The 27,929-nt window shown below is 42.5% G+C and overlaps 1 protein-coding gene across 8 annotated transcripts; it reads right to left on the reverse strand.

Moving 5' to 3' along the window:
- LOC106657313 (protein lethal(2) giant larvae) lies at window positions 1-27,810 on the reverse strand. Of its 8 annotated transcripts, none has more exons than XM_014378754.2 (18): window positions 27,654-27,810; window positions 26,756-26,862; window positions 22,768-23,095; window positions 10,715-10,812; window positions 9,053-9,143; window positions 6,998-7,239; window positions 6,787-6,925; window positions 5,239-5,453; window positions 4,778-5,135; window positions 3,905-4,673; window positions 3,657-3,828; window positions 3,434-3,576; window positions 2,833-3,349; window positions 2,448-2,749; window positions 1,898-2,024; window positions 1,589-1,821; window positions 1,248-1,330; window positions 1-833 (listed from the first exon to the last, which is right to left on the reverse strand). In XM_014378754.2, exons 3-18 carry the CDS (start codon window positions 22,849-22,851, stop codon window positions 732-734), a joined length of 3,675 nt encoding a protein of 1,224 aa, XP_014234240.1. In that variant the 5' UTR covers window positions 22,852-23,095; window positions 26,756-26,862; window positions 27,654-27,810; the 3' UTR covers window positions 1-731. The 8 variants fall into 8 exon arrangements, with proteins under 8 accessions (XP_014234240.1, XP_023318483.1, XP_023318484.1 ...); XM_023462715.1 differs by having other exon boundaries at window positions 1,898-2,057; XM_023462716.1 differs by lacking the exon at window positions 27,654-27,810 and adding an exon at window positions 27,158-27,600 and having other exon boundaries at window positions 1,898-2,057.
- Window positions 27,811-27,929: the final 119 nt, after the last annotated feature.

A 27,929-nucleotide genomic window follows, 5' to 3' on the forward strand; every position in this document is an offset into this window, starting at 1 on the left:
TAAGTTGTTTCTGTGTAAAATTTTATATAAAAACGAAAATTCTTTCACATTAAAATAAGAGTTATTCACACATCATTAACAATACATCTATTTGTTACCAACTTAAGTAAACATACATCTTTTATAGTACCATATTAAGCAAATATTTTTGAATATGAAATTCCATGTATCTATTTTTTTTAAAATGCAGTATTGTACTACTTATACTAAAATTGTCAATAACAGAGTTATTTTCACACAAATTCGATGTCACTCCTTAAAAACTATTATTTTTCATATGAAACGTTACGATATAAATTATAGCTCATAAATATATATCATTAATTGCTTGAAACTAACATTACGATCGAAGAATTCATCAATCAAAGTAAAATCATTTTAGCGTGCAAAAATTTTAAAAACTAATTGCTATCAAGCATGGACGTACACAAATGCAATGGACAAAAAAAACGTGTGAATACTCGCTTTACATGCTAGGTATGTATCCACAATTTTATAATATTTTCATTATAATTCTCGATACACTTTGATCACTGTAGCACTTCAGCTTGGGCAGTTAAGTTTATGCTTAATCATTATCAGCACTTAAAAATTATTATTTTTTAATAATTCACATAAAAATCTATTTGCATATTCTTTTACATACATTAAATCTATTATATAGTCGTCTCTTTTTAAATTGTTTAGTCTTTTCTTGGAATCATTCATCAAAATTTCTTTATTTAATTAATTTACGATCCAACCTCTTCTGGTCTAGCTAAGGGTGCTTTTGACTTTTCAGTTGTCACCGTTGTGGTAGTTATTTCGAAGTTTTCCAAGTCGGCTGCACTAAGCTGTAATTCAAGTAAAATGCTCAAGTTAATAAAAAGTAAGAAGTCTTTTTTATAATTATTTAGCACATATTAAACGTGAAAACACTCAAAGCAGTGATTATATATTATCATCCAAACATTGAAAGCATAGATAAAGAATTTGATTGCATGATTTGGATTTACGTAAACCATCACCATGTACGTTTTGGTAGAAAAAGCCGATAAATTTAGTTATTGATAATTAATAGTAATTTGAAAAAAGCTAATATTTAAATATTAAAAATTTGAACATTGATTAATAGTAGCAAATTCAGTTAAAAATAATGTTAACTTCGTATATTTAGCCAACCAAAAAATGCCATTAAAAAATTTTTTTTTGTTAAATGACACTTTGAAAGCCATAACATGTCTTTCGTTTTCTAATCAAATTCTGACCTCAACGCCAGGAGGTAACGTGATTGTAGCATGCGTTGTTGTAGTTTCTGTACCAGTGGTCAGCTCTTTTTCTACTGTAGTGCCTACAATTTGGGAGTGAACAAAAGGCACATTAAAAAACAATATTCTAAAAAGTGATAAAAATAAACAATAATTCAAAACACTACTCTAAATACTAAGTAAAAAAAAATTGAAAATTTGAAAAACTCCGTGTTTAAATTTGATGTATTCTTGATTCGAAGAACTTCAATATCTTTGGAAACTGATTTTCTCATCTGACTTTATTTTTTATTATGTTATGAAATACGATGTAATTCTCTTAGTCTTTGATCAGAACTCACTATTAAGTTCCTCTGAAGCGTTATGATGCTGAGTTTCAGTTGTCTCGACGTCACCATTGGTTGTGATTCCATTAGTTGCAGCTTGCTGCGATATAACAGTCGTCGTTTTAACGACTACCTGTTGATTCTGTGTCGATATTTCAGAAGTGCGTGATGTTACTTCCATCTTAAGGCCAGCCAAACGGCTATGCAAGTCCTCGGATGATCCGACGTTTTTGAACAGTGAACTGTTACTGCGAAATTCGAAAATGAAATTTTTATCAAAAATATTGGAATTTCGAGAAAATTTTGATGATTTTTGATACTTACAGTAAGTGATCTTTAACACTATCAATGGTGATGTCGCCCAGCGAGCTGAGATCTTGTTTGTCATCATCGCCATTGATATCTGTGGTACTCGCTGCTGGTTTCATCTTAGGTGATTCTTCTCCATTTGCTGAAATATACGTCGTCAGGAATGCTATTTTTTCTGTTTCATAGCGATTCTAGATCTCTTTATTCTCCTTATTTGTTTTTTATTGCCCGTTATTAGACATATGGCTTTTGATCATGTAAGTGGTCTTTGTTAATTTGCATGGTTTGAATGATTGAATGAATCGCTTGTATCATTTTATTATTGGATCAGTAAACATTTAAAGAATCACAAATGAACGTGCAAAATTGTTTTATTGTATGCTATTATGAAATTGAATCGTGCACACATTGTCGTATGGAATGACTAGTTCGTAACTGTTTAACATGATTAAGGGGTTGATGCAAGGAAAAAACAAATAATGAAAATAGCTCACTTATTTTCAGACGTGCACTATGAACGGGCACACAATGAAAGAAAAAAAAACCAGAACTGAAAGATACTTACTTGAAGCAACACCATTTTCATTAATAACCTTAGGTACCGTCACCGGTTCTTTTTCCACCACGACGGGTTCCTCGACTTTAGTTTCCACGGTTTCAGTTTCGACAGCGGGCGCCTCTTCTTCTGGCTGATCAATTTCAATGGTTGGAATTTCTGGTTCTACTGTTCTCGCATTTGGTGGAAGATTCAGCGCACAGTGCGCTTTCGTTACTTTCGACGCTGACAAGGAGATACGCTGGAGCTCGGACGACGAGTGTAGATAAAAGGCTTCGCCAGATTTTGTGAAGGTCAAGGAGGAGATACCGCTGTAATGAATACGTACAGGTTTAGTTTTGTTTTAATGCAAAAAGGTATGCGTGCACGCCTCAATCGTCACTTTATCACTCACTTTATATCCTCGCGCTTAATAGTAGCAGCATTGAGTTGCCTTCTAAGTTCGGGAATACTGAGAACGATACATTCGCCAAGATTCGTCAGGCAGAGCAGGCACGTCTCTTCATGAACCCCCGAGGGCTCGACGGGACACGTGAATTTGGCGAAGCCGGTTTTACGTACGCGCGATCCTTCGTGCGCCGTGAGCTTGTACTTGCAGAAAGGCTTGAGCGACGGCAGATTGAAAATTTTGAACTGCTCCTCGCTGGCGATAACGACGCGATGTGGCGAGGCCATGTCGGGACCCGCACACACGCCCTTTTCGGCTTCGAAGGGCTCGGGCAGGGGTATGTTCGAGCCGTCGAGTATATTGATCGCAATGACGGGTGCTCTATGTTTCAGTTGGATCTCTTTGCCGAGCGTGCAAATGACGTCCTCCTCGGTGCGTCGAACTCCGGCCGGTATGCCCAGCGTGAACACGTATACTGTACCGTTATTCGTACCCGCCCACAGAGTTGGCGTCGTATTTTGCACTGAAAAGAAAAGCCGTGAGATGAATATTTTGTGCGATGTATATTTTTACTTTTTCCGTTTAAATATGAAATATTTGAGCTTACTGCTTATAATATAACTTCTTGCGAAATAAAGACATCTGACCATAGAACCCAGAGCATCGTCAACTGGTCTAGCTTCGATTTGTCGTTCAACTGGTTTTACATCTACAGCGGGATCACCGCTCGGGGAAGATGGTAAACTGGGTCTATAAATATAATTAAGAAGATTAAAACTGTGTACATAATCGAATTATCGAAGTTAGAATTATGCTCAAAGTCTACTCACGTTTCTTTCTTTTTCGGTTCCGCAGGCGCTCCTGCACGAGGAGGACTGTTTCCAGTCGTTGTCGTTGCTCTGCGCTGAGATCTACCTTTCCTCAATCGTCTGAATGACTCTCTGAGAGACTTTTTGAACGATTTCCTGCGAGAAATCGGCGTGTCTCCGGCACCAGAAAGATCTACGAATAAATCATGACATTAATCAATTATGCCTTCGTAAACGCTACCATATTCATCGTAACAAATTGATCCTACCGTTAGGATTCAGAGTGCACTTGACCGAGACTGCTTTGTTCCTAACGTAGTCGAACACGGCGAGTCCATGGGCTGTGCCGGCCGCCAACAGACCCCACTCGCTGTGCATGGCCAGAGCCGTGACAGCCGCCGGTGGGTGTATCTGGAGCAAGCTCTGCGGATGAAAACTACCAGCCGGATAATCGATCTTTTCGTTGCGCACGGGCAACTGATCGTAGCCCTTCCAGACAAAACCGTCGCGATCGTTGACGATGTTCATGGATGTTGCCTTGGTCATGACGTCCTTGGCCTCCTCGGCGACCACTTTGGCCACGATTACGTGTCCCGCGGTGCCAGCGACTATCAGAGTCGACGACTGCGGACAGAGCAAGACCTTCTTCACGGCCAAGCGAGGATCGTCGGAGTAAGGATCGAAGCTGCCGACTTTGCGGAACGGCGGAAATTCGTCCTCGTCCTCGTCCTCTGCGGGCGGCTCGAGCGCGAAGAGGTGCTCGCCCGTGAACAAAACGGACGAGTTGTACTTGTAGAGCGGCGTGAGCGACACGTCCGACGCGTTCCAGAAACGTACGGTGCCGTCCTCGTGTCCGGTTAGCAGAAGTTCGCGGGATTTCGGCTTTTCGGGATCGGCGGGTTTCTTGCAGAGCAACACGCCACCGTCGATGGGCCACGGTTTATCGGAGTACAAGTGACCGGTTTGAGCTTTTCCGGCGGCTTCGAGGGCGTTCCATAACTCTTCCGGTACATTGGGCACGTGTTGAGAGCAGGTTACCTATTTTTTGCATCGTTCAAAAAGTGAAAAAAAAAAAAAATATCGAATGATTTCAAAATCTAAAAAAAGTAATAATCCAATCGTATAATGAGTAATATACTGACGGCACTGGCGTGCAGCGACACGAGGTAAGGCAGTGACATCATCTTCCAATCGGGATCGGTAAGATCGATGGCGACGATCTCTTCCTCGGCCAAGATGACGAGAGCCTCGGGCTCCAACACTTTGTTCTTCGGCTTCTCCTCGTTCTCGCCGTCATCGTTGTCCTGTTTCTGCTTCGGCATTATCGTGAAGAAATCAATGACCTTCGAGGTGAAATCGAACGTGACGTGGGGCTTTTTCGCTTTTTTCTTGTCCGACTCTTCCTCCTCGACGGGGCTCTCCTTCTTCACGGTGATGGTCTGGCGATCGCCGTGATGCCCGCGAAGCATACCGCCCGAGAAAATAATGAGCTCGTCGCCGCTGCAAGAGTAGAGCGAAAAAAAAAATAAGGTTCATCGCATGCCCCTCGATGGAACAAATGAGGCGCAAAAACAAGGAACAAAGCGTCGACGCGCTCACTTACTCTGCCATGGGATGGACTATGATTTTTCTAATCGATTTGCAAGGATATGGTCCGTAGGGCGTCTGCGGCGCCTGTATCTGCTCGCTGCCTGGCGTCGCGAAGGCGTAGCTGCCGTCGTTGTGCGAGAAGACGAAGCGCGTCTCGGACACCCAGTGGACCGATTCGAGCTGCTGCTGGGAGATAAACGTCTGTGCACGCGAAAACAAACCCATGAGCTGTGGTGGTTGTAGTACACGGTCGATTGATTCATTGGTGGTTGTTGTTGTCGTCGCAGTCGTCGTCGTGGTTCATTGACGATGATTGCGCGTGGAAGCGGTGGTGGTGGATTTGTACAAAGGTAGAGAAGCGTCGTCCGTAACCCATTTTTTTTTTTTTTTTTTTTCGAAACATCGTTTCGATAGAAGAGAACAAATAGCGGGACACAACCAAAACCATCGAGCAATACAGAGAGGCAGGAAATCAAACAAGATACACAAACAAACGGATCAGCATGTGAAATTTTCAATTATGGTTGAAAAATTATGCAGTAACAAAAACAGGAACGTTTATGGTAGTTATAATGACTGAAAAATGTAGATCACATAAGCGTTCGTGTAATTGTAGCTGTATTTTAAGTATTTATTTATAGTAAAATGACAATGTGTATCTTTAGTGTATGGTGTGGTCTAATTTGTCGCGTTTGCCTGCATTAACGATCGACATTTTTTTTTTACACCTTCGAGACGTAAAGAGTCCTCATACAACAATACAAATGCGAGAGTCATTTAATGTATTATACACAAATACGCGCACACTCATCCCAGACGCTTCGAAAGCAACAAAAAAGTACGTGCACGTACATAAAGTACGGTTCTTGAAAAAAAAAAGGCTGATGAATTGTGGCGAATCATCGAGCTTGCTAGAGGCAGACAGCGAAACAAAAGAGAGTGAAACAGTAGAAAAAAAATATTGAAAATAAAAATCGCGATGCAACCATAAAGCACAGAAAGAGAGAAAACCGCCTCCCCCACCTGCGCGATCGCGCGCCTCGTCGCTCTCGTTCTCGCTCGATCGACTAACTATACAGTAAATAACCCAATTACCCAACAAGTGCTAGCCCAAGAGAGGTCTATTGCATTCATAGACATAATACGTGTAAGCATATCTATAGCTTTGAACCCATTCAAATTACAGAACAATGCCGATTATACAGTAAAAATAAAAAATTAGATGCGTGCGTGTATGTACAAAAGAAGCGGACAATTGTAGCGCGCGTAATGCCAAGAGATAATAAAATGTTCAAGTGTGAATAAAAAGCTTTGCACACGCGGTCGGTCGCGTTCGCGAACGTGTACATAAACGATGATCTTTCTCTCTCTTTACGGTGCGGTTGGCAAATGTGGTCGAATGCGTGGTATGCACGCGTGTGTATGTATACGTGTGTTTGTGTGTGCACACATATGGCTCGTGTTTTATACATTGTTGTTATATATATGTGTATCGTCGCTGCTGTCAGCTATACGAAAAGTTTAATGCGCATCGCATTTGCTGTATGTATAGATACTTTACCTGTTGAGCACCGGGTGTGGCTTTGTTCCAGAGCACCATCAAGCCGCGCTGATAGGCAATGAGGATGTTGTCCGGATGGCCAGGTTGCTCGGCGATACCCTCGACCGCGCCGGGATTGACTTTGAAGTCTTTCGGCACGCTGAAAGTACAAAATGAATAAATAAAAAAAGTTACATGGATAGACACAGACTTACGTAGACAAGAAACTTACTTTTGCATAACGACGTCCTGATAGATGATCTGGTCGGACATCGTGAAGGTCTTGAGATTCAGCAGATAGATGTTGCCGCCCTCGGTACCCAGCAGCAGATGATCGCCGTTCGACTCCAAGCACATGGCTGATATTTTTTTCAGCTTGCCCTCGTTGTGGAGCGACTTCGTTTCGATCACGGAGTTTTCGTTTATTTCCCATAGATGCAACGAATTATCCTCGCATTGCGATATAACACGGCCCTATCATGCAATACATAACAAAAACAGTCGTGTGAGCATATAAAACGTTGAAATTATCGTTGTTGGAAAATCGAAGAGGGTATTTTCAAAGTCTTCGACTTTGCGAGGCAAGTATTATTATATATGTGTACGTCGCGCGCGGAATGTGTATATCGGTAATTATGCGCGATTGAGAACGCGCGCGCGTACCACTTCTTCTTCTTCTTTTTTCGCACGCTCGCTCTCGAGCACTGTACTACTGCTAAATAGGGTTGCAGACGTACAAGAGCGAGTTGAGTTGTGACACACGCGCGCGCGTAAAAGAGCGACGCGAAGTAAAAAAAAACTCATCATAACAACGTGTAATACGGATCGGTATGTATACGAAAGATCGAAAAATCGATCGGTTACATGGCGCGCGGATAACCGAACTTCCGCGTATTGTACTCGTAAATGCGTCAACTTCTCTCCCTTCGCGCGCACGTGTATCGTTATAGCTAAGCGGTCGAATAGTTAAACAGATGCAAATTTATAATATATAAATTTCGAAGCGAAGAAGGAGAGAAAAAAGCATGCGCGCGGCACGTAAGGTGCGAATGTGTATAAGAAAACACGCGAAACGCGCTTCGATGAGTCACTTCCCGCAATTACGAAAGAATGATTCATTTCTACGGTGTATCGATACTTTCACTGCTGCTACGTTATATGTATTATATTATGCGCGTTTTTCCGACCGATCGTGTCCCAAATCTCGCGTATACATTTTATCATAAGTATTATTGAATCGCACAAAGCTCTATATGGCCCACGCGTGTATGTAACGCGAATAATCGATGCACGAAGAAAATAACAGCCCTTTTATAAACGCACAGCAGTAGCAGCATACGAATCGCACGGCGCTCTCGTTCTACATTCGCGCTCGCTGCTGCTGCAGCTGATGCCCGGAATTACGAACGCGACCCCCACACATATTTACAATGTGTACATATAGGTAGGTGAGGTACTCGCGAGTGCGCGTGTCGGGCACGAGTCTCTCGCTCGTTTTATTTAAGCTTCTCGCTTTTTTTCGCACGCACTCTCGTAACCGTGATGATGATGCACTCACACACAGACACGAGTGTGTGTACATCGAGTACGAAGTAATGAAAAAAAAAGATGAGGCACATACACACACACGGAGCAACAAAGCCATGTAAAGGGGCGTTGCTGTTGCACGCCACAGGTTCGCGTGTACATTAATATGGACGTGTATGTGTATACAGGCGGCGGCTGCCTGTCTTCGCATATCGAAGGCAAATTACGCGCGGCGTGGCTGTGTTTTGTGTGTAGCGCGCATTACACGCGAAAGAGTGAATATGTACATGAGCATTTCATAAACGCATCTGTATGGAGTCACAGATTTTCAAAAGATATGCCTATTTTGAAACTGCAAGCCGGTATACCACTTACCGATGCTTATTAAATTATATGCTGACACGTTACCGGCGTACAGACCTTGACATCGCGTTTACGCAATATAATTTCGGCCCGGCTAAATATGATATTGCGCTATGCTACATTGATATCAGCTATGTATAATAGCATAAAAGTTTATTGTATTTAACGCCAAACGATTGACATGCATATCACACAACTATATGGTGTACGACGACTCGAGCATGAAAAAATATAATACATATGATACAATACAGCGTGTATCGATTTATCCATCGTCAAACTTGCGAGCGTGACTCATGCCTCGATGCGATCGTGCTCGTATATCGATGCGTTAAATATCCGTGTGTGTGTGAGTGCGTAACATGGGGGAAAGAAAAAAAAGAAGCAGATATCTTACCTCATTAGGCAGTGCGATGATTTTGGTCACGGCGACTTCGCCGCTCTCGCCCGAGTGCTGTCCGTAAAATTCGACTCCAGGCCTGCCAAAACTGATTTTATTGAAAAAATTGTTTCGAGTTAAGGAAATTAACTTGGCTCATTCGTGTGCATATGCATTTTTTATTTATTTATTGCGGGTGCTGATATTCTGGAAGTTGAAAATTTTCGCAGAAAGTATACGCGCGCACGAGTGTGATGTGTATAATATCATAAAACGAGAGCACGCGCGCATCATCGTCGTCATCAGCATCGTCGAGTTCGTCGTGTCTGCGATGCATATTATAACACGTCCGACAATAAAACTCGCTGACACGTTTATTATGAATTTTTTTTCTGTTTCTTATTCTTTTTTTTTTTGCTTCTGTTTCTCCTCTCGTATCGCCCGCTCGTGTGCACGTTTTACAGTACAAATACAAAATATCGCTTGTGTGTATATTTAATAATTCGCAATATGTGTCGCGCGCGATTATAACGAGCGCCAGAGCCGAGACGATGTATTTAACACACGAGTTTTTTTTTCTTCGCCTTCGTATCTCTTTTGTTTGGATTTCAATGGTTCCTTTTTTCTTGTCCCTGTACACCGCTTTGAGAAATTTATATAGGTTTTTACGGCATTCCAAGCAGCAGCAGCGACCTGTGCGAGGATTTTATAATTTTAAAAGACAGATTATTGTAAAATAAAGCCTGTACGGTTCGTTCTTTCCGAAGGCGTTGTAATAATATCTTTTCGTCGAACGAGGAGGCCAATAATAAAGAGAGTCCCCCCCTGATCTTTTCATGTAACGCACGTCGTCGCGAACGTGTCCGACAGGTACACTTTTGTACTTTTTTAACCGAACGCGAAACTCTTCTACGCTCTCGCATATCTATTTTTTGCTGTCGGTGCACGCCCTTTCGCTCGGTCACATTTTTGGAGCATTTATCGATTTAGAGAAATTCCGTGGCTCGTCGTATATCTGCGCCAATTATATTAATGCGCGTAGTCGAGAGTCGATTAAAATTTGACCGTCTGGTTTTTGTGTGCTGGACGCAGCGTTATTGTTTGTTTAACCCGCCGAACTACACCCATGTTTATACTTTCTCGCCGCGGCCGCGGCTGCGGACGACGACCGCGACGACGTTAGCGGGAACGTTTTCAGCGTCCGTAGCAGTCTAAACAATTAATCAAGTTTATAATACAGAGAGAAAGGATGTGTATGTGTGTGTGTGTCTGCTACGCAGAAGGAGCGGGCACTACCTCCTGGGTGCGCGCGCGGGCGAGCAAATTAAGAGAATCGAGAATAAGAAACTATACTTTACTACGTGCACAAGAGATGAATGGTCAGCCAGGGGGAAATACAGTTACGCGCTCGCCTATTATCCTCGTATATACGTACGATATATCGCGCTATGCTAGGCCTCGCTCGTGCCTCTGTGACTCGGGCGCGCGCGCGCGCGAGCGAGGGTGTGCGCGAAGCGTATAAAATACCGACGCATGCACACATACACACTCAAACTGAGGCGGCGGCGGCGGCATCGTTCATAATATACGTATTAAAGGCTTTATAATGCCGTTTTGTTGGAAAAAAAAGGAAGACGGAAAAACGAAGGAGGAAAGAGAAGTACGTATATAAAAGGATACACTTTGATGGCTCCGGAGGCCGTGCCGATTATCATGAGCCTGAGACTCGGATCCCATGCGATGGCCGTTGGCTTGTTTGGGAAGCCATGCTGAACCGTCTGGAACAGAAAGAGAGATAAAAATAATATTACTATTAAAAATCATGTGTGTGGAAATATTATCTTCATGTATGTATGTGCGCTTATTATTGAGGCTAAAAAAATTGCGATTCGCAGAGGCCGCAGAGCTTACAACCGATTTACCGAATTTTGCGCCAAAATTACCCGCGCGACTTTCTGTCCACACGTCATGGTAGGGGGTATCATCTGGCTTTGTAAAACCGCGCGTGGTAAAAATTTTGGGTGTGGTGTGGTGGTTTATGTCACATGCACACATACAGAGACAGCAAACACAAACTCGCATGTGTACAGGCTGCACGAATTGGCTGATAGCAAGTAATTTATTACCTTAAAATCGTCACTCAAGGCTTTCAAATTAAAAAACATAAAACAAAATAAATAAACCCAAATAAATGAGTAAAAAACAAAATCAAACGGCGACAGTGTGTATACACTCGTATCTTTGGGCAAGATATGCATAATGAGCAGCGAGCAAATGTACGTATAGATATATATAATGCATATACACTATACACGCGTTTCTCTCGAAGCCGCGCGGCGCGCGTGTCCCTTCGCGTAAATTTCAAGAAAATCAAGATCCAGTTTACATTTGCACGTTTTCAAGGCCGATACACTCGCAGACACACACGAACAGAGTTCGCGTATTATAATAATGTATAATCGAAAGCTCTCCTTCTCTCGCGCAGCAAAACGAGTCTGTATAAATTCACCGTGACTATATATATTGCGCGATAATTTCGATATGTAATTTTTCAACCATAGGTAAAGAATAAAAATAAAAATGTCATCTTTTTCTTTACGACGGTGAGATAAATCGTCGGAGCGCAACATAAAATATAGGCACTTCCTTTCGATTTTTTGTTATTACAGGGCTCGTCGCGAAGGAGGTGAAAAATAAAAATAAAAAGAACGCACGAGACCACAGGTATGGGGACTTTTCGCCTCATTACAATATGTGTATAAACTCGTATATCGGCGGAACGTTCGTGCAGCAGCATCAGCCGCGCGCAGCCCTGAGACGACGATGAGTCAGATTTTGCGACTCGATTAATATGTCGTGATTTACGGCGAGTGCGTTATTACTTTTGCCTATTGTATACGCGGCTGTGTACATGCGCGTATAACCCGATACAATAAGTTCCGCGACCTATTGTTGCGGCTTGATCTTGATGGTCGTTATGAAATTAAAAAAAAAAAAAAGAACCAAACAAATAGCGATCACAGAAATCATAACATCGATCGGTACAATAGGGTTAGTTCAACGATCGCTTTAATTGGGCTCAATTATTGTGTCCAGATTCAGCTGGATCATAAAGCGAACAATTTTTTTTTTATTTAATTTTGTCGCGGCGTTGCGACGTTTAATATATTATTACATATATGTCTCGTATCGTCGCGTGCGGCGCACACGCGGATGCACACGCGCGCGCGCGCGCGACTTTTTCTGTCGTTCTTCGCTCTGCCTCGAGCTGCTTAAATATACTGCTGCTGGAATTACGCGACGTGAGATATTCTCTATTGTGTATTATTCATATCGCCGTCTAATGTGTTTTCTTTCTCTCTTTTTCTTTTTCTGCAAGGTTGAGCGATTAATCGCCGAGACCTTCTTGCTTTGCCTATATAAATGTACATATAATATATAATATAGAGAGTAAGAGAGAAGGCAATTAATTAATCTTCGCTGACATTGTCGTTTTATTGTTCTATACCGTCTTTACCCTAGTTTTAACCTAATGTAATATATATGTCGGACAAACAAGCGGCAAACGTAAATATACGGATGCGACGTTTAGCCGTGTACTGCGCGACGATATAGATTTTCTTATCGACGCTCAGAGCGGCGCGCTTAGAAAGTTTATCGAAGCAGACGAGAGTTCAGTAAAATGAAAGAAAAAAAATTGCATACATTACACTTATCCGTAGAAAAAAATGCGCGATAACTATAAAACGCGATTTCGTCAGAGAAACTATACGTAACGCGTAAATACTCGAGCAGCGCGACTCACTCGCGCTCTTATTAATAGATAGAAAAAAACCACCGAAAATTGCTCGGCTTCTATATAATATAAATTTCGCAAAATTAGCGCGCTCGTTGTGTGTACCTCGAACTGACAAAAAAAGAAAAAAAATTATATTTACAAGCTTTCGCGCTCGTTTTCGTGGTCTCTCGTGGAGGAGAGCAGGAGCGGCAGCGGCGGCAAAATTTTACGATAACAAAATTGAGCCCGAAGCCGGCCTTATAATACAGTGCAATAATGTATACTCTCTCGCGATAATTTGTTAACGCGAGCGCGCGCTTTCATGATTTCACCGAAAATTGCTTTTTGAAGCTTTTTTTTCTCTCTCGTTTTTAACAAGCGCCCGTTCGCTCGCGGACGAGTACATTTTTTTTCTTCGTCTTTATCTTTGAGAAAAACTTTCTTTCCGTTCTGTCGCTATAACTCGAACAAACGTCAATAGGAACGATTCCATCGATGATTATTAAAAAAGCAAATAAAGAAAAAAAATGACAACTATTCAAACGAGCGACCGATGAATTAAAAGAGCCCCGCGTCGCCTCGCTGTGTATATGGCAGATTGTTTGGATACGCCGCACCCGCAAATTATACCGTTATAGAAGGCAGACATACGCATAGCCTACATTAAGGAAAGGTGCATTACTCTTTTCCCTACGTGGTGTATACTCGAGGCTTGCGATGACTCATTTTATAGGTACACCACACACAAGCACACGCAGACGTGAAATATAAGATCGATAGTCTTGTACGGCTGTACATAGTCCGTTTGCGCGACGACTCACCTATACGGTGAAAATTGACGATAAGAAAAATCATAATATATGGCCAGCCGAGAGAGTCGCTTCATTAATCCTTTTTTTCTCCCTCCTTGCATTTCGCCATTCATTTTCTTTTCACGTATACAGTCATACGCGTATAATGCGCTCTGCAGAGCGCGAAGAAAAAAGCCTCGGAGCTTTTAATTAATTTCGCGCGATAGGAAAACGCTAACGAGGCCGATAATGTACTTTTATATACAGCCACGGTTAATACACACACGTGAGTCGTGGAAAATGATTCACGCTCTCGAATCGGACGATACACGTAAATTGTAAAGTACTGTATAGCCGCGAGTTACGCGCGATACAAGAATTTACTGAATTATGTACGCGCTGCTCGCACGTTCGGAAATATAAACAACAAAAAAACGAGAGAGACAGAGAGACCACTTGTGCTAACAGTCTTGATGGATAATTTCGAGCGCTTGGACAGCTAGTACACAAGTTTTTTTTTTCTCTTGTCTCGTAATGTATACCTACTCCAATTGGCACATATTCCGAATGCTTCTTAAACTCGAAATATTTCCTAACACCGCGAAGCTTCTGCTCTCGAACTTGTGTTGTGCGCGCGTTTGAGGAAAAAAAGAACAACACTCGAACGAAGAGAGAGAACGTGATTAGCGATTGAAACATCTGTTAGAGAGAACGAATTCCCGAGGCTCACTTGAACTTGAAAAAAAAAAGAAAAAGAAAAAAAAAGAAAATGATCCTTAGCAGTCGGCTTGTATATTTACGAATTCAGCCGTGCATCGGTGCCGATGCTTCTTGCGTAGGTTTTAATCGCGTACATAGAAAGTATAGAAGACGAAGAAAAAGCATAAAAGTCATCGGGAGAGTTGCAAAAGTACAACGACGAACGAGAATAAGAGGACGACGAGACAGAGGAGGAGGTAGAGACGACGAGCCGATGCTGTGTCTTGCAAGCGCGCGCGAGCGAGCGAGCGTTCCGGCATCGTCGTAAAAAAGTTAGGTATAAGGAGTGAGAGAGAAAGAAAGAACTATAAGGCCAAGGGCATGCTGAGTTATAAGCGCGCGCGAGAAGAGGAGTCGTCCTCTTCGTGATGCAGCTCGGCTCTCTCGGATTCTTCCTCTCCCTCCTCTCTTTGGTTCATAGGTTGGCTGCATCGTGCAGCAGCCGTGTGAGTGTATGTTGTGGGTTTATCCGCTTATATATACTTGCAGCGCAGTGCAGCAGTTTATCGTATTGCCCTTTTGCCGAGAGTCTCTCGACTCCGTTTTCCTCCTCCTTTTCTCTCGTTGCTGCTCCTGCTGCATACTCGTAAACATCATAGCGAGTGAGGCTGAGCAGCAGCAACAGCAGCAGCAACGTGTTATGAATTTTTTTTTTTGTTACTCCTTTTTTCGATTCGACAAAACGATCATGAGCGAAAAGCTTATATAGCATATTGTACATCTCGTCTCGTGCTTTGTTCTCGCGCTTCAATCTTTATTTTATTCTTGCCCATCGCATTTATACAAAAAAAAAAAAAGGAGTAGAAAGAAAGAACGAGAAAACACTGCATTGTAAAACTAGCGCGTCGAGCTTAGTGACTTTAAAATTCAAAAATACGAAATGTGTGCGTCAGAGCGAGCGAGCGAGCAGACACACATATAGCACACGCGTGCCTCGGCGAGATATGTGCTGCTGATAAGCAGAGTTGCAGTCGCATGTGTGTATACTGCTATACGTGTGTATATAATATCAGTATATAGTTTGCGTTTTTGAGACAAGCTCCTACTACTATATTATCGTGCCTCCATATACAAGTACACAGAAAATTTTCTAACCGCTCGCAAGTGACAACGACGACGAGGGACCTTTGTAATATCATTTTGATACGAAAAGAAAAAAAGAGATAATTATATCGCTATCGTGTGTGTATTAACACTAATATCATCTCGCCTGGTAGAATTGATATAATATATGGGTTATTAGTATCTGTCTCTGAAGAATAGTTTTGTTTGACATTGAACCATTGAACGACCGAGTATGTAGATCGGAGTGAATAATATCGGCATTTCTAAATGAACTAATTTCAAGATAATAAAAGTACGTCGTTTTCTCGACGTTTCGATACGAAATGTTATAATATGCGACGACGACTGGTCTATCATACACAATGGAATGCCAATTGCGGGGGGAATCGGTATTTCGTCAAAGACATAGTTAGATAGCGATAATGGCTTCTTCATTCAAAGCACATCTGCATCGAAGCGAGTCGAAATCGTATAGAATTCAATGTGTTTATGAGTTTGCCGTAATCAGAGATGCCCATCCATCGGTCGCAGTTCACACGTGGAAATTTCTCTCTTTCTCTGCTGTGCAAATAATAAAGTATTTGTTATAAACACGCGAAACGAATTCATATCGCGTGCGACGGTCAGACGGAAGTTTATAAACCCGTATTCGCGACGCCGAGGCGCACAGAGAGCGAGAGAAAGAGAAGAGGCAGGAAGGAAGAAGGCCCGCGCTGCTGCACGCGCACATGTTTGTGTACTTTGGCTTTTCCACGTACGCACACACACATTTACACACACGGGCACGAGTAATAGTTGTAATATATGCTTTCAACTTTCTATCCGCGCGGCAGAGATGCGAGTTTTTACATCGTCTATATATATGTGTATTCACATAGTTGCACGATGATGTACACAATAGCCGAGTTCTATATTAATATCATACAAGAACAAAAAAATAATGAAAAAATAAAATACAAACAAGTATTATATACATGACGCGATGATGATTTTTAGGAAATTGCGTAACGCACAATCATCAGTCCTACTTTCAACAAACGCGTGCTGTATATAGTGTGTTGTGCGTTATAAAAGTGGAATACGCGCGTCGTGCTCTGCGCCAGCGGCTCGCACAGCCGCGTACATACACACACACACACGTATTATATGTGTAGCAGCAGCAGCAGTAGTAGCGGCAATCAACAGGTCACTGCTATACGGACATTTTCGCATCGCCTCTCTCGCGGGTGCATATACGATATATACATTGGCATAAAGGTATTCTCGGTCGCGAAAAGAGATAGATAGAGAAAGAGAGAAATTCCGAGCGTGTGGTATACATCGGCAGTCAGCAGTAACTGTATGCAAGTAATCCATACCCCGCAAAAGCCGGAGCTACATGAGAGAGAGAACACATAGCTTTTTAATCTCTTTAAAACCCAAGCTAAATACCCCGTTGTTGTTGTTATATATTATTATGCTGCACCGCGACGAAGCCTTACGATATATGCCCGCGTGTATAGAGCAAGAGTTGATGTATATTATATATTATAATAAATACCCTCTTTCTATATCGCGAGCGCATATCATCATCATCATAAGCGACATGACATAATGGGCATGCACGAACGAGATTTTAATGAGTTAAACCGAGTTAATAATGTATAAAGATCCACGCGAGTACAAGAGTAAGAGTAAAGAAGGTGGGAGCTCCGAAGAATGTATAAGACATGGTACACATTCTCGCGATCGCGACGTTAATTGAGAAATTTGAAAATTAGCGTAATCCGCTAGTACACGCGTGTGTACTTGCTTTATCATTTCGTTTTGTACGTGCATCGAGATTACGCATTTCGCGCGTATAAATACATAGGTAGCACATATATATTATGTATTATAAACTATCTCAATTTCGTCAGGCGTCGTGTGATGTAATTCATTCGCAATGAGGCATCATGCTTATTACTCCGTACGGACTCTCTCTCGAGTACGAAGAGAGACGATACGAGAGGAACATAATAATGTATCGTTAATGAGAAGCGAATGACGCTCGTCGCTCGTCTTCTCGGATTAATAGCATATATAATAGCGATTATCAAAGTCAAGATATATTTTTCATTCAAGAAGTCTCGCAAGCTGCACGATTAGACACGCGACTCTTTTTCCTCTCGAGTCTCGAGCACTCGCGGATAATTACGTTTTTAATTTTTTTTCTCTCGATCCGCGTCTGTCTCGCACACCGCATTGGCTTTGAAGTAACAACGGCGCAAAAGATACGATAGGCACTCGTTGTTACTGCACAAGGCAGTATACAATCGCTTAATACAGACACGGTGTTGTGTCGTGTAATACGTAACACCGAGAGAGGGAGAGAGGTAAAAGAGAGCAAAGGAGCCTAAACTGCAAAGTCGAGTTCCCGCGAGAGAAAGAGAGAGTTCAAGTCTAAATATAAACTCGGCTGCATATATATATAGGTACGTGTATTCCTGTATAAGTGCAGTCATCTCGGCACGACTCTGCGGAGGGATGTAGAGACAAAGTAAAAAAAAAAAAAAAAAAAAAAAAAAAAAAAAAAAAAAAAAAAAAAAAAAAAAAAAAAAAAAAAAAAAAAAAAAAAAAAAAAAAAAAAAAAAAAAAAAAAAAAAAAAAAAAAAAAAAAAAAAAAAAAAAAAAAAAAAAAAAAAAAAAAAAAAAAAAAAAAAAAAAAAAAAAAAAAAAAAAAAAAAAAAAAAAAAAAAAAAAAAAAAAAAAAAAAAAAAAAAAAAAAAAAAAAAAAAAAAAAAAAAAAAAAAAAAAAAAAAAAAAAAAAAAAAAAAAAAAAAAAAAAAAAAAAAACAAAAGAAAAAAAAACGAAAAACGTTTCGCGCGCGTGAAAACTAGTTCCTAGAGCCTGTTTCTCTCTGTCTATTACATTATGCATTGGCCGCTCCGTGCTGCTGGTGCTGCTGACCAGGCGAGCGCAACTGCAGCTCGCGCGACGACGACGACGACGTGATGCAGCAGGATCACACTATACTGCTGCCATAGCTTGCAAAACACATGCTGCTTTTCTTCGGGATCGCGTGCTCCGCGGCCACTGCGCCGCTCTCGATCTCGCGCGCGCGTGCAAAAGATCGACTTTTTTTATTTCCGTACTTCAGCCTCCCCCGCGCGCCACATTCAAAACTTATACGGTGTGAATGTATATTTTTTTTGGTCAAAGTTATAAGCAAGCAGCTCTAAATGTATGCGCGAACGTGCGCGTCTATACTATAAAATACGTTCGTATGGTCTCGGAGAGAGAGAAAGGATATTCGCGCTCTCTCATGCGCGCGTATATTTGAATTTATTTGCTACGCTGGGCACGAGCCCACAAACGGACTTCCGTCGTGTGTTAGCTTTTCGCTCGTACTCGTATATCGTATCTATATGCGTGTGTACGTATGTGAGTTTGTGTGTGTGTTGTAAATGTGTCTATATATAATATAACCAACACTTATACTATTTGTGTGGGTGTGCATAAGTTTGCCGGCGAGGGGGGAGATACCCATCGTTCTAACGTGGACGCGCAGAAAGCCTTCCTTACTCGAGCCTCCATATAATATATAAAGAGCTGGTCACGCGAAAGATGTGACCTTTTGTTTTCTCGTAAACTCTTCGGCAAAAACGAAAATCAAGGGAGAAAGAGAGAGATAAAAGCAGACTCTCTACATTTTCAAGACGAAGAGAAAGAAAACCGAAACGACGGACACGATGGACTCTCGCTGGCTCTGCGTTCAGTCCATTAATCCGAACCGGACGTGCGCGCGAAACTCGACACTCTCGAGATAGATCACGGGAAATTTTACATATAAAAATCGTAGACGCGCATAATATACGCGTAATACATTACGCGCGAGCGAGCACCAGACGTGAATATCACACGCGTTGGCCCACATTTCCGCGCTGCTTGCGACTAAAGCACTGCTGCTTCTGCTGCTGCACCTTTAATATACTTTTTTATTTCTCTCTCTCTCTCTCTCTCATGGGCGCGGAAGTGAGCGCGGGTCGTATGTCGGTGTTGTTCCTTCGGACTCTCATGTATATAGGGCTTTTCTCCTCCGTGGGTGTGTGGGTAAAATACTCGACTAGAGCATTGGAAAAAAACGAGCTAGTCATATCACCTGCGTTGATATACGTACACGCAGCTGTGCGCGAGCGGAAAAAAAGAGTCGGTCGGCGCGTCGATATGTTATATTATTGTACCTATATGGAGAGGCGTTTTCGTTTGGCCGTCCATATCGATCGTAAAACTACACATAATATATAGCAATATAGCTGCTCATTGTGCACGTTTAGGACGTATAAGTATGTGAAAAATAATTGACAGCGAGTTATGAGCAACACAACAGCGCGGAGTACTTGACACTGGACTGATTTACTATCTAATCTCATGGGAGACTTTTTAAATGCTCTGTACTAGCGCGTGCGCGCATATTTGATACGTGCAATGCGCTTGTACTATATGTATAATTAGAATAGATGTTGTTTTTTATTCGTTTGCGGTTCGGAAATGTACACGATTCGCAGATCGGTAAGCGGTATCGTAACAACATAACTACTCATAAAATAACAAAGCTCGTGCCCGTCGTATCTAAGTCGATCGCGACCGCAGAAACCGTACATCGTAAACAAGAAGAGAGCACCGAAAAATTCATACGAAACCATTATCCCCGTTGTTTTGCAATTACTTTTTCCGTCTGATTAAAGAGCGCACGAAAGAGGGATAAGGTTGAGATAAATCAAAGCAGCGGCAGCAGTTATGGCGCATATATTCATCCGCGTGTACGACTGAGCGCGCGCGCGCGCGATGCAACTATTATTCTGTTAAAACGAATGCGCAACGTAACATTAGCTCCGTACGGGCCTGTATTAAAGCTGTGTGCGAAAAACCTTTCGCTGTGCCTCATTACTCCGAGCTATATAACGCTCGTACACAATACACACGCGCGTTGCACACGCTAAATCTTTTTAATAGACAAAACATCTCTCGGGTGAAATGAAAAGTTTGCGCGCAGTAGCTCTCGTTATGTACAAGTGTAATACATATCTATATCGTACGCGATTCATTCGGTGGCGTTTCAATCCGAAAGGCGCACTGCGCACATGTGTGTACATTTATATTATATATATCATATGCATATAGAGTGAGATACGCATTGTAAAACGATCGCGAATTAATCATTAGCGCTCGCGAGGCAGCGCACAATCTAATCGCACTTCGGGATCTTCGATCTACATTTGGCTTATAATATACGCGTACATAGGCAAAAAGTGCACACATTTCGCCTGCTTGCAGTTCTATTATACGTGTATATTTACGAACACCTACGCACATAAAAGCGAGTTGTAAATTACAAATGCATATAAATCTGAGCTTTTGCAATATACACACGCACACACAGCTCCGATCGCTCTCCTTTCGAATTGGCTTCTATCAAAGCGGGAGGGTAGGTATCGTGTAATTTCATACGTGTATTCACGCGCGCGCGAGCCACGTACGTACGTATAAGTAACCCCGCGTACAAAAATGAGTTATTCTCACGATTTCGATTGCTTAGAAAAGAGGTAGGGTCGTGGGTAGCGGCGTTTATTGATAATAGCGCGGCAAATATCGAAAATTATACCCTCGCTTAAAAAGATAGTTGTGGAATGTTTGCATATCTCGCTCGCGCGAGCGTACCAACGGCAGGAGTATTTTATTTTCAATTGTCTGTTCAACGATACAGTAGTATATATGGGCAACAACGGTAAGGCAACAATAAGGATTTTTTCGAACGAGAAAAATATTAAAAAAAGAAAAGAAAAAAAAGAACAAACGCCAGCAACAATGTGTAAAAGTCATTAAACGATCCTATATATACTGCGCTCGCACAACACACAATGTACATAAAGCTCGCGTAGTTCGACTTTTCTTCATATATACTATATTTTTCGCCGTGTGCGCACGTACAACTGCGCGCGCGTATTATATACGAGTCGGATAATTGTTTCTTCGCTTCGGGCGAATGACTTTTTCTTTTCTCCCAATCGAGCCGTATAGTAGTCGTATAGCGCGATATCGATTCGCAACTAGGACAATGCCTGCCCGCTGCTGCTTGCTTGCGTGCGAATGAAAATAACCCGGCGCTCGGTAATGTCTGCGCGTGAGTGTGTGTGTGTGTATGTATAACGGAGCGCGCAACCGATCGATCGGAAGAAAATAGAGAGAGAACCGGTCTGTGGACAGTCTATACACGCTTTGTATACTGTATCGTGTTATTGTCCAGCTCGAGCCTGCGGAAAAACTCGGAAAAAAAGAGAAAGAAAGACGCGTCTCGACGAAAGGAAAATCTAATAACGATCGTAACGACGAGGATGATTACCAGGCGCTGCAGTTTGCCTGTGTCGTCGTACACATACGTTGCACCGTGCGTTGCGCTTTTCCGCGCGCGCGCGAAGCGCAAAGCCTATAGCAGCATAACGCAAAAAAAGAAACAAGGAGCGTGAGAAAGTCGATGGCACACACGGCGCAGCGCGTAGATATATTCGTCGTACATTATATATATAGTATAAAAGTAAGTGTGTTGTATCTCGTATTATCTGCACACAGCAGCTGAAACATGCGGGTATTACGTGGCGCTTGGCGAATCCTAATACACTACATAATATACTTGTACTTATTACTGCGTGTGTACGCGTACTTTATAATATATATATCGTCGTCGTTACTTCTCTGCTCATGGGTGAAATTTTCATGTATTATTATATTGTATAAAAAGGTGCGCGCGATCGCCCACTCGAGATAATTAAAACCCATCGGGAGCGAAAGGTGAGGAGTCGAGAGGGCGAAGGAGGGGTAAAGGAAATGTATAACAATAACAACGAGGAAGAAAAAGAAAGAAGTTACATTACGCGTACAACACTCGTGGTTTTTGCGGTTTGTCTGGGCGACTCGCTCGTTTACGCGGGCGCGTATATAAGTGCGATCATGTCGCACCGAGCGCGCGGGGCTTTTGAACATTTTTCGTGGTGCGAAAAACGATGGAAGCTAGAGCTCCGTCGTCGTCGATCCCGCTTCATCCGGAATGCTTATTTTTAAATTAACACATAGCGCGGGTAGGAACGTACGAAATTTCATAGACCGTACGGCATTAAACTATCGGCCTAAGTAAACTCGAACTGAAGCCAGAAATATACCGATACATAACGCGATGATGATGATGATGATGACGATGATGATGTATAAATTCCTTCGACGTCATTCGCTCGCGATACGAAGTAGTTTTTGCGAACGCAACTACGGCTCTATTTTGGCACATACGGTATTTGTATATTGTAAGGTTGTAATTTAATCAACTAACCTTGCGAAAAGCGAACAGGTCCTTCTGCAGCTTCTGCCTCTCGGCCGCGGGCTGTTGACCCTTTCCTCTGATGAACTTGAGCATTTTCGAGCGTTTATGTGTGTGTTACCGTAAAAGCTCTTCTCTCACTCGGCTGTATGATCTGTCTTGGCTCGCTCCGCGAGCGTCGGCTCCGATTTTTTATATACTTTTGTGTATCAATATTATCCTTCCTGTAACGTCGTCAGCCCTTTCTGCTGCTGCTGCGGTTGTCGTTCGCGCTGCTCAATTGGCATCGATCAAATTTTGCCGCGCCTCTCTCCTTGTGGGGGGACACTGCGTCGAAAGTCTGCGAAACAGAGCGAAGAGCAACATTGTGAGTATACATTGAATTCATAGAAATACGAGCAATTTGCGCGTGACGCGATGGTTAATGTTTTATTAATGGAGCGTTGACAACCCTGGGGTGCACACAGAGTATGCACACGTGGATTATAACTAACTACACGCTTGAATTATATACGTGCATGCGCGCACGCAGCTGTGCCGCTCTAAATTTGGATATTATTCGCTTATAACCCGCTTTACGCGCTGCAGCACCAGTTCAATGGCAAAACTATATTTAAAGCTTTGTTTGGCTAACTGACCAGACGTGCAGCACACTCGCGTACACACACACAGACACATGCACACACGTGCTAAGAAAGAGAGGCCCCCGAAAAGATCGTGTATACATAAGTGACCTCCTCCTCCGATCGAAGTTCTTTCTCGATCAAATTATAATCGGCACTCGCGCGTACTTTTAATTTTACAACGACAAAAAAAAGCTGACATACAGATCTCGTTACGCAGGTGAAAATAGGTTCGTTACGCGATTACATACATTCGCTGGCGGTATACAAGGTGAAGATTGCGTATACGCGATCGAGGCGCGCTACTATACGCGTGATACAAGGTTACCCGCGAGTGAATATTTTAATAATCTCGCGGCAGCAGGTATGTACAGTATGCATGAGATTTTCATAAATATATAATAATACGCGGGTACGTACGTACGTATGTAATGCCATAAGGCAATAAGTGCCTGCATATATATGCTCGGTACACATATTGGAGAAGTTGAAAAGTCAATTTAGATGGAGAAAGAGAGAGAGAGAAATATACATTGGCAATCGACGAGAGAGTGGCACAAGTGCGTTGATCTTTATAATATTCTCGCCGGCAATGGAACGAAGGTCGCGTCGCGTATAATACGACGAGCATTTGGCGTGTGTTTTAATAACGCGATCGGGCTGAGGCCCCCCAGAGAAAGATATACTGGTCGAAGAAATTTTACGGAAAGAGATTATCGAGTGAGTATATAAAAAAAATAACATGAACTGAAATAAAATTAAAAAAAAAACAGCAAAGCGAGACTGCGCGAGGTGTGATTTCGCACGGGCGCGTATACGAGCACGCCAGAAATATCTATGCTCCGTGAATGAATAATTTGGAATTTTTTCTCTCTCACTCTCTTGCTCTTCTCTTTGCTCTTATACTTATTAAGCACATTAGTAGCGTTTCAAGTAACGCGCGAATGTAAAATTCACATTTTGGCGAGTTGTAACTCTTTTTTTTTTCTTGCCGCACCGATTACTCGGAAAGCCAGACAGCAGCGAGTCCGCGAAAAATCGACTAGGTATGTGCGAGCGCGACTCTGCGCCTCGTACTCGCGTATACGGGGGGACGAATTACAGAGAAAACGAAAGGATAGCGTAAGTATAGAGTAAACGATATGTTAAAAACTATACGTATGCACAGGGCATCAAATTCGAGCTCTCGACGACGACGACGACGACTCGACACCCGTGACGAATTCTCACTAACACGACTCTTGGACTTCTTTTCCGCGCGCCGGCACGTAGAAGTAAAATAAATGCCGTAATATTCCGAGCGCAAAAAACCACAGAAGATGACCATCGACGTTATTTGGAATTAAACGAGTGCAGGTTGCAAGTGCAATGGCATCTGTTGCTTGGGTAGTCGCGCCCGATCTAACATTACGAATTCAAGTGTTTCCTTAAAAAAAAAAAAAAAAGGAAACTACTTGACAGTTATTACTGCTCGTGGGATCCACGATATATCACTGTCCATTCATCCGGCTGGTCATCGGTGGGCGCGGGCATGAACAGGCATCCACCAGTTGGTGTACTACGACAGATGATGCAGAGGGCGAGCCATAACCTCGAAAGGTAAGTGTGCATGAATGTAAATACACACAGAGAGGCCCCGGCGAATCGTATTTTTGGGGTCGTACGTTACATAGTACGACATGTCACGGGGACCAGAGGCTTCGGGTATCAAATTGTCAAACGGCATGCAGCGTGTGTGAGTAAACGTATGCACATCGTTGACTTTAACTGATCGAAAGAAAACGATCGAAAGATTTAAAACATTAACGGTACACATGTGCGTGTACGAGAGGTTCTAGGATTACGTTTTTTTTTTTCAAGTGCATCCATAATGATGATATAAAAACGGAGTCACATACAAGTGATACGGAACACGTTGTTCGTATCCTACTACATGCACAGAGCCCGCGAAAGGCTTCAGCGGAACTGCAGGGATTACAACAACAAGCGGGCAAGAAGAGCACGAGGAAGCAGAGCGTGCATCCTCCACGGCGTGGAGTGTGTTCTCTATGCTGTTGCTGCGCTGTCCAGGACTACTTAGGTGCATGCACACTCACAGACAGACACACAAACGTATACTCCGTGGGGCTCTATGCCTTTGCTTATAAGTATAGTATATAGGTGTATTATAAGAACGAGAGAAGCAAGCAGAAAAGAGAGAGAGAGCGAGAATGGATAGCCTGTGCTTCTCTCTCGCTCTTCCCTCCCCTTTTTTCGAAGCGAATGACTGTGCGAGGAGTGAGGACGACGACTACGACGATGTTGCGTCTTGGCGCACAAGGACCCCCGCGCCGTTGTCGATGATCATGATGATGATGATGATTCCCGATGGTGAACGCTCGTACACCCAAACGTTATATTATAGCGTTTATCAACTATATTAGAGAGGTACCTGATATGGGTACCTATGAGATACGAGCTCGATTCAGCATGTGGAAGATACATATTTCCATGGAAAATACGTCGTTAGTGTGTAAATAACAGACAGCACTCGCTCGTCCATTATACCCATAGATACAGACGCAATCGCGTCGATAGCGATAAACGACGCGGGTACTAACGAGTTGGAAATTTTTTGATAATACGAAAGAAAAGAGAGAAAAAAATTGAAAGAGAGACGCTGGACAGTCGCGCGGCTATGGAATGCACGCGGCGCGCCGCTGCTCTCCTACAATATATACATATAGGTATTGCCGCTGCTGCTGCTGCTGGTGCTTCGGTAATTCTGCAATCCATAGGTATATGGACACATGCACAACATTCACAGGCACACAACTAAAAACACACCGCTGCACAAGCACTAGGCAATAATATGTACAGTCAGGAATAGACCGCATTCTTTGCTGCTGTTGCCGCTGCTGCTATGCGTTCGTTTTTTTCTCTCTCTCTGGCTTTTCTTTCGAGCGTCGATTCATCTCGCTTTGCGTTATTATAAGTGTACATCGATAAGAAGCCGATAGCTGATCTTGGCGTACGCATGCATCGTGCGTAACGTAATGATGCAGACGAATAATAGCGGCTGAAGATCTGCACACATTACACGATGCATCAGCGGCGGTGTCTACGCTCGTAATTCGAATACGTCGTCGTATTTTGTTTTTATTATTATTCTCCTCGACGTTATTTTGTTATTAAAGTACGTTCCATAGGTAAGTTGGGGTATACGTATGTATCGAGCATTGCTCTTCATATTCGTCATTACGTACGACAAGCCGGTGTGGCACTCGTCATTCCGCACTCTTCGTGCATGCATATGATAAATGTCGCTCTGGTTTGCGACAGACTCTCGCGTGTTTTCAAGAGATGCACACATTAATGTGAAGAAGAAAAATACGCACCGTGTTGTGTGAAGAAAAACGACGGACAGATGATTCTTCAAAAACACAAAACACTTTCACATGTAGAGATACAAACACGTCTAGAGACTCTGCACTTCAACATCTATCTACAATACAGAAGAAAAAAAAATTGACGATTGACACCACTGTATAACACAACCTTTTTGCACGTTTATATTATGTAATTATATGAATAATCGTGTACGATTCTATATTATTGCTACTATTCAATCTTGAGTCGTTCACTGTTACTCACGAAAACAGAGAGAGAAAGAGAAAGAATATTACATATATAGATGTATGTTTCGGAGCACACGGCACAAATTCACGCACAAACAATCAAAGTACGATGCAGACAACGTTACTTTTTCTTCCTCCTTGTTTTTTGTGGTATAATGTTACCTTTGCGTATAAATAAAATGTGCCTCCTCTCGTCTTATTATATTATTTTATATATATCTTATTATATACATGTAGTGAAAAACGAGAGAGAAAGGCGCGGCGCGTCGCTTTCGGTGCGGCCGCTGCTGCTATACTATACAACAGAGAGGCACCAAGAGAGAAACACACACACGGAACACGAACACGGCACACACACTTATGTAGTAGGCTCGCCGTCGTCGTATTCACGCACACACTACTATATATTCGCAGGCTCCTCTGCTGCTGCTGTAGGGCTTTATGTATAGTAAAAGGTTTATAGGTGGTATATAACACACACCGTGCTGTGTTGCAGCGGAGTGAACAAACTCGCTCGCTCGCTCGCTGCACGACGACGCTCTTTTACCGACACACGATGTCGGGCCTCTGTGCGATGGTATTTTTTTTTTTTTTTATAATGTATAAAAAAGGTATATTCAAGGTATTATTGCAGAGAGCACCGCTCGTTTGTATGTACCTGTCTGATGTGTATGTGTACATATACTCGTGTATGTACTACACCACCACCGATGTATTATTGTATATATATGACCGCTCGCGCGTCGTCGACGTCGACTGCGACTCTCGTACACTCGTTCGTATACCTTTCGAGCTTTGCGGCGGTTTTAACGCGACTGCGGCTCGATCTCATACGCCGCTGCGGCGGTGGTGCGCCTATACCTTATACACTGCCTATATGCCGCTTCTCTTTCCTCTCTTTCGCACACACACACACTCACTTCTTAGCACTATA

Source organism: Trichogramma pretiosum, unplaced genomic scaffold, assembly GCF_000599845.2.
Source record: "Trichogramma pretiosum strain Unisexual culture from Peru unplaced genomic scaffold, Tpre_2.0 scaffold1, whole genome shotgun sequence".
NCBI lineage: Eukaryota > Metazoa > Arthropoda > Insecta > Hymenoptera > Trichogrammatidae > Trichogramma > Trichogramma pretiosum.

Coding starts and splice junctions, on each gene's coding strand:
- LOC106657313 (XM_023462719.1), bottom strand. CDS start 22,851: ATGCTCAAGTTCATCAGAGGAAAGGGTCAACAGCCCGCGGCCGAGAGG. Junction 7,240..9,052: donor TCATCGCACTGCCTAATGAG/GTAAGATATCTG, acceptor ATTGCATGATAG/GGCCGTGTTATATCGCAATG. Junction 2,058..2,447: donor TGAAAATGGTGTTGCTTCAA/GTAAGTATCTTT, acceptor GCTATGAAACAG/AAAAAATAGCATTCCTGACG.